Source organism: Euphorbia lathyris, chromosome 10 (genome assembly GCF_963576675.1).
Source record: "Euphorbia lathyris chromosome 10, ddEupLath1.1, whole genome shotgun sequence".
In the NCBI taxonomy this organism is placed as follows: domain Eukaryota; kingdom Viridiplantae; phylum Streptophyta; class Magnoliopsida; order Malpighiales; family Euphorbiaceae; genus Euphorbia; species Euphorbia lathyris.
The window spans coordinates 12,858,807-12,865,940 of record NC_088919.1 but is presented as its reverse complement, the minus strand read 5'-3'; the positions used below and the strand labels follow the sequence as shown (position 1 = coordinate 12,865,940).

The 7,134-nt window shown below is 36.3% G+C and overlaps 1 protein-coding gene across 1 annotated transcript; it reads left to right on the top strand.

Moving 5' to 3' along the window:
• Positions 1 to 2,347: 2,347 nt before the first annotated feature.
• On the top strand, positions 2,348 to 6,330 carry LOC136209870 (uncharacterized). The gene is made up of 9 exons (XM_066001483.1): positions 2,348 to 2,476; positions 2,569 to 2,631; positions 3,368 to 3,466; positions 3,738 to 3,836; positions 4,512 to 4,604; positions 4,814 to 4,903; positions 5,142 to 5,214; positions 5,293 to 5,524; positions 6,014 to 6,330. The coding sequence occupies exons 1-9, from the start codon at positions 2,445 to 2,447 to the stop codon at positions 6,166 to 6,168; spliced, it is 936 nt and encodes a 311-aa protein (XP_065857555.1). The 5' UTR covers positions 2,348 to 2,444; the 3' UTR covers positions 6,169 to 6,330.
• Positions 6,331 to 7,134: the final 804 nt, after the last annotated feature.

The following is a 7,134-nucleotide window of genomic DNA, read 5'->3' as shown; positions in this document are numbered from 1 at the left end:
AAACTTGGAAAAAGTATAAAAAGACTCTGAAGCTCGTTTGCCGGGTTTGTGAAGAGCACGGAAGACACGGGGTGTACAGACTACCCCAAGATTTGACGCTAAGTAGCAATCGAGAGCTAGATCAAGCCAACCATTGGGGTGCAGTTGACATACGGTGATATCAAAATAGGAAAGTATATCCGCCATCATCTTCGATAGAGGCAGATGAAATCCTCTCTCCACATGACTATAGTATACAGTTAAGTAACCGCTTGGCGGATCGGCTGGTCTATGGTTCGCCTCAGCTAGCAAAGTCTCATAGTTCTTTATCCAAGGGAATGTATCCGTCAGATACGCCAGATCCGCATAACTCATATGTGACGAAGTAGAAGAAGCTCGGGGAGCTTTTCTCCTAACAGGGACAAATGAAGAAGCATCCATCCCTGAAAATCTCCTAGAATGATCTAAACGAGTTTGACTCCTATTACACACCGAGTTTCGCAACTCGGTTAAATCTATGCTATTTGTATGGTCAGAAGAAAGAATTTTCTCTGACGAGGAAGACGACGAAGTCCAACTGAACTCAACGTCTGAAGCAGATGGTAAGTTAAACAGATCAACGGTTGCTTCGGAAGAGGAGGAACAACTCCTAAACATTCAAAGAAAATAGAAATAGATCAAGAACATGGAGAACTTACATGAAAAAGGGATGAAGAAAAGCTGGAATTCCGAAGAGAGAGCTCTGAAGCAGGAAAAAGGTTTCTGTAGAAAGAGTAGGAATAATGAAAGAAAGAAGGACGAAGGAAAAAGATGTCGAAAAGACATCTCTACTCTCACTCCTAGAACAGAACTCCATCACCACGTGTCACCGATCGGATGGTCTAAAAAAGGGTGCACATTAAATGATCGTAATGATGACGGCGCATGGCACATCAAAAGCCCTAAAAGACTTTTAGGCATTTTTCGGGGGCTTCTGATAACATTGAGATATTATTCGAGGACCAAAGAAGATATTTACCACGAGATGCGCCATGTTCGGCGTATCAAAGAGCTCCGCTAAAGGCTGATCACAGAGACAGGATCCCCCAAGATCCGTGGCGGATCGCCAAGGGCGAATCTCCTTATAAACGGTCAGGTTAGACGCAGGAATAAAGATTAATAAATGCGCATTAGTTTCCCTTAATAGCCATCTTAAAGGAAACCTGTAACCCGCCATTAATGAAGCATTAATGGAACTAAGCTATTATAACTCATCAACCCTATAAATAGCCTACAGCTAGGGCTATCAAAGGTACACATACTTTCTATATTCTCTAAGCTTTGTCAATTCAGTTTATTCTCCAAATCTCTACTGACTTTGGCATCGGAGCTTCCCCCGCCGATCCCAACGACGCCCCCCACAGGGACGAACTCCGATCAGAATTTCTCCACTTGTTATCAAAATATATAATAGATTAATGGATTTTTAAATCATTTGAAATACGTGAACCTATTATATGTCATGCAATATTTTGAACGATATATTATAAACTCAAAACGGAGAAGTGATAAATGAAAAATTGATGCTTAAAGTGAACCAATTGAAATAGTTTTGAAGAGGATAAAAGAAAAATAAACTTCTCCATCTCACATAGAAAAAAAACCGAGAATTTACGCAAAGATGCAGTTGAAACACCACCGGAATAGGGGTACACCCACATAGTGTGGGCGACGGAAATGCTATACCAAAATGAGGGCCTTTGCACCAAGATGGCCGGACCGTCGATCCTCGATATATTTCAAGATACTAAGTATAGATTATTGACTTTATTTAGCTTTAAGCCGACATGTATTTCTTTTAAACCCAAAAATCAATATCAATTTTTTTTAAAGAAGTATAGATTAACCGGTAATATATGAAATTGTAAATTTTGCCCCTAACTTAATATGCATGATCAATTTTATCCATATTTGATAGAAAATTTGAACAAAATGTATATAATTATTTGACTTGTTATTTAAATATTACATACAACTTTCTGAACATCAATCGTGTAAAATGTTTGTTATATTAAACATGTCAAAATGTAAAAAATATTAAGTTTATAATGTATAAGTTAAATAAAATGGGTAAAACCGTTTCAATTCATCAAATAACGTTGAAACCATATTTTCTAAGGCTTAATACATCATTTGGTCCCTAAACTTGTGAAAAAAGCTTGATTTACCTTTTGAACTTTCAAAGTGTCTCAATAGCTCCAGTACGCTGAACTTGCACAAAATATAATCAATTGATTGTAAAAAAATAATTGGAATTTAATTGATCAAAACTCAAAAATTAATTGTAATTTTTTAACTTTTCCAAATACATGTAGACGCCCCAACCTAACCTATATACAGTCACAGTCATTTAGGACTATAGAGAATATCGTTCATTGTTTGTTTGCTTAAATTCGAAGGAAACTAGGGATCATCGATCGATATCGATGGAAGGAGGTGTATCTGAAGAACTGAAATCGTATGGACTATAGTGTTTTCAAAAGCTTTCATTATCTTCTATGTCTGCTTATTATTAAATTAATTTGCGTTTTTTTTCTTTTTTGCTTAAAGACGAGCTGCTGCATCACAAGGAAGCTCCAAGCGTCGTCGAGTCAAGAAGAAGCTTGCCTCTAGGTAACGTTTCTAATTTACGATTAATTTCTTCACCGATTCTTAGAGTTTGTTTGTTTTGGGGTTAGAGGAGGCTAACCTTGTTTAGTTTAACTAAGTGGCTTCACCGAATCAAATACACACTGTATTGTTGGGGGTTTAGATTTTTTTGCAAAACAAATACCACTCTCTGATTGATAACATTGTGGGTTTGGTGTTTTCTTCTTATTGCTATGTTCTGAAAAGCTTCATAACATCTTTTAGGGTTTTGATTACAGATTAAATCCTGATTAGTTAATAATATTGATTGATAACATTGTGAACAAATGACTCCATCTCCTTGTCCTTGTTCCTGCCCCATCTCCTTGCCTCTGCTTTAGTTCAGAGTCTCCATGGTTTAGTTCCTTGTATAAGGAAAAACAAAAGCAAGTAACAAAAATGGTCGAAAAAAATGAAATATACCTTCATTTTGGCAGCCTTCTGTGTGGAAGAACTGATACTTTCGTATGGAATCGTCTCACTCCAATAACGGATGTATGGACAAATAGGATTTGGTGACAAACTTCATGATTAGTTGATAGATAATACTGTTTTCTTTGATAAATATGTGAAAGGTATTGTAAATTCATGTCTTGTGGACTTTTAGCATGGATTGGTTGTTGGCTTTGACATTTTCTTCTTTATTGCTCTGTTCCGAAAAGTTTTCACATCACATGTTTATGTTTGCACTTTCACTTATTTTTTTGTTTTGCATATGAAGGATGCAATGTGGAGGTGATGCCTCTCATGGACAGATGGGTGTGGGCTCGGAGAGTCACCTAGTCAAGTGTAAGAGGATCAAGAAGAAGCGAGTGTCTAGGTAAAGTTTATAATTAACAATTAATTTCTTCACTCATTGTTAGGTTATGGTCCTTATGGATTCTTGTTGAATCAAATAGATGAAATCCGCATTAGTTGATAATATTGATCAATAACATTGTGAAATATTACTGCAGAAGGTAGTAGGCCTTGTTGTTGTGACTTGGTTATAGGGTTTGATGTCTTCTTCTTATTGGTATGTTCTGAAAAGCTTCCGCTTTACAATTTTTAACACGAGTCTGTGCTTCATTTTGTTTGTTCTTCAATTAAAGGTTGCAAAGAGGACCTGATGCCTCCAAAGGGAATATGGCTGGAGGCTCCGACGGTCACCAGGTCAACCGTAAGAGAGTCGAGGAGGAGTCTTTCTCTTGGTAAAGTTTCTAATTTATAACTAATTGCTTCACCTTATTTTTAGGGTTTGGAATTTTGGTGAATCAAATACCACAGACTGATTACAGACGAAATCCTGATTAGTTAATAATATTGATTGATAACATTGTGAAAAGTTGGTGCACAAGGTCTACTTGACATGAATTCATGTCAAGTAGACCTTGTTGTTGTGACATTTAGCATGACTTGGTTGTCGGGTTTCATGTTTTCTTCTTGTTGCTCTGCTCTGAAAAGCTTTCACATTACATGTTTATCATTAGACCGTGCTTTTCGTTTTGTTTGTACTGCAATTAAAGGTTTCAAAGAAGAACTAATGCCTCCCAAGGAGGCTCCGAGCGTCACCAAGTTAAGCGTAAGAAAGTCAAGAAGGAGAGTGTCTGTTGTTAAAGTTTCTAACTTGTAACTAATTGCTTCACCTTGTTCTTAGGCTTTTTATTTGTGGCAAATCAAATACCACGGCCTAATTACAGATGAAATCCTGATTACTTAATAATATAAAATTGTGAAAAATTACTGCAGAAGCTAGTAGGCCTTGTTGTTGTGACTTGGTTGTAGGGTTTGATGTTTTCTTCTTATTGCTCTGTTCTGAAAAGCTTTCGCATTACATGTTTAAACATAAGTCTGTTCTTTTCATTTCGTTTGTTCTGCAATTCAAGGTTTCAAAGAGGTGCCTCCGAAGGAGATACAGCTGGAGGCTCCAACTGTCACCAGGTCAAGCGTAAGAGACTCAAGGATGGGTCCTTCTCTGGGTAAAGTTTCTCATTTATAATTAATTGCTTCACCTTATTTTTAGGGTTTGGATTTTTGGCGAATCAAATTCCACAGAGACGAAATCCTGATCAGTGTAATATTGATTGATAACATTGTGAAACGTTGAGGTTTCATGAATTCATGTCAAGTTGTGACATTTAGCATGACTTAGTCTGTGCTTTTCATTTCGTTTCTTCTGCAATTAAAGGTTGCCAAGAGCAATTGACGCCACTCAACGACAGATCGATGGAGGCTCCGCCCGTGGCCGTTTGAGGGGTACTACAGTCACGAGCCCTAGGTGATGATTAATTTCCTCATTAATTGTTAGGGTTTCAAATATTGGTCTGTGAGTAGTTGATCTGTCATATTTGGCGAGTCAAATAGCATGGTTCGAGAATGAACCAAATCATTAATAGTTGATAGATAACTCTGCAAAAGATTTATCTGTCTATATATTTTTTAGTTATTGCTAGCTTCTGTTCAGCTATTAGTATGACTATAATACTAATTTTTAACATGATTCTTGAGCAAAACAGTTTAGTCGCAATCTTGAAGGAAGTGAATCTTGGATATGCGAAGATGGCTTTGGAATTTTATGAAAAGAACCAGGTTTCCTGTCTGCTCTCTTTCATATTTATTTTAACCACTTGTGCTGCAGCATTTCTAATTTTACACAATGTTGGTTAGGATGCTGAGTTTGAAGTTTTAGAAGTCCTGGATGTAAGTGGTTCGAGATTACAACTCCCTGAATCTGAGGACGATCAATATTGGATTCATATCAGCTTCATTGCTAAACGCAAGAATGCTGACTGCAGTGATGTCTCTCCAAAACACTTCTTTGGTGAATTGCTTAAAGATGATTGTTCAGGGAAATTTCATGCCACGTGCTGTTCTACATTTGAGCCTAGTGATGACCCTGGTAATGCGCATATTATCCTTTGTTGCATTTGTTTTGTTTAATTTAGGTTTAAAACATCTTGTATTTGTCCCCATTTACTTTCCCCATTATGTGGGGATGGGGAGAAAAAAAACCCCGGGGGCGGAGATGGGGAACTCTCTCCCACGTCCCCAAGGGGATTCTTAAATGTTCTTTTTACTTTGGACAATTTGTAGATTAGGCTTAATACATAAATGCACCCTCAAACTTGACAAGTTTGTTCCCTTGGCACCCTGAACTTTCACATATACGTATTACACACTCATACTTGACTAAACTAAACCTCATCCACACTAAATTGCAATATAACATTTATATTTAGTCAAGTATAGGTGCGTGATAGGTCCATGTTAAAGTTTAGGGTGCCAAGAGAAGAAACTTGTCAAGTTTAAGTGTTTATTTATGTATTAAGCCTTGTAGATTATGTTTGGGAACTCTCTCACCTTGATTGGAATGCTATTGACTATGCAGGATTCGACCACGGTTGTATATTTTGCTTGCCTGATCAGAAATTTCATCCTACCGATGGATATTGTGTTGGTCGTCCACCCTGGTATATACCGAAAGTGGTATATGGTCATCCGCCATGGCTTTATGACGAAAATGGTACATGTTTAATCAAGTGACTGGTATCTATAGGCCCGAACAAGATTAGAAGCTAACTTCGGTGACTTGTCGTCTGTGTGACAATTGATAAACTTAACTTATATATGCCTATTAAGAGTTTAAGTTTTGTCTTTTATTATATTTGTATTTTGAAATTCAATACAAAAATTATATTAGAGTAATTTAAGGGATTTGAAAGATATATATTTAAACAAAAGGTTGGGCTTGTGTTATTAGGTGAATGATAAAATGGCAACCTATAACAAAATGGTTCAATTGGGATGGGATGTTTAATCTGTTAAGTAGTACTATTTATCTAAACTTAGCTCAACTACTATTTTCACAAAAGGCTTGGGTTGTGCAAGCTAACGGAACTAATTTTCAATGGTCATTTTCACATTTTTTTTTATGCAATCATTGAGCTATATAATATAATTAAAACTTGTTAAATTCAATAAGTAATAATTTTGTTAAATTCAGAAAATCGTGAATATGTTTGAATAAAAGAACTATAAAATTTATTCCTTAATCGTTTGAATTAGTTTTCTTGAATCCAGGTAATGCTATATAGAATATATTGAACAATTAATTTTAGACTGAATTAACATAATTTCCCCGTAATTTATCAAATCAGAGTTTAACGGAGTAATATCAATGACGTGTTCCGTTTCGTTATGGAGGCCTAAATTGGTACTATTTTTTAAACGTTAAACCTATATTGGTGCTATTTTGTACGTAGAGTCTAAAAATCATAGGTCTATTTTGGTATCTTACCCCTATAATTAATTTAGGGTCTAATTTAGGATTTCTTGGGATTTATAAAAATAACATGGGCTGGTTTAACCCGACATGTAGCATCTAGCCCATCCCGTAGCATTTAAAATTTTTTTTGTTGACGGGCTAGCCCCCCGACCAATAGGTCCTGGCTCTACCACTGTTTATTAGCCTTTTAAAAATGGTATCTTTTGCTTATTAAAAAGTTGCTC

What these genes read in the sequence shown, in the direction of transcription:
- LOC136209870 (XM_066001483.1), top strand. Translation starts at nt 2,445, where the DNA reads ATGGAAGGAGGTGTATCTGAAGAACTGAAATC. An exon ending in AATTTTATGAAAAGAACCAG is followed by an intron (nt 5,215 to 5,292) that starts GTTTCCTGTCTG and finishes AATGTTGGTTAG; the next exon opens with GATGCTGAGTTTGAAGTTTT. An exon ending in TGAGCCTAGTGATGACCCTG is followed by an intron (nt 5,525 to 6,013) that starts GTAATGCGCATA and finishes TTGACTATGCAG; the next exon opens with GATTCGACCACGGTTGTATA.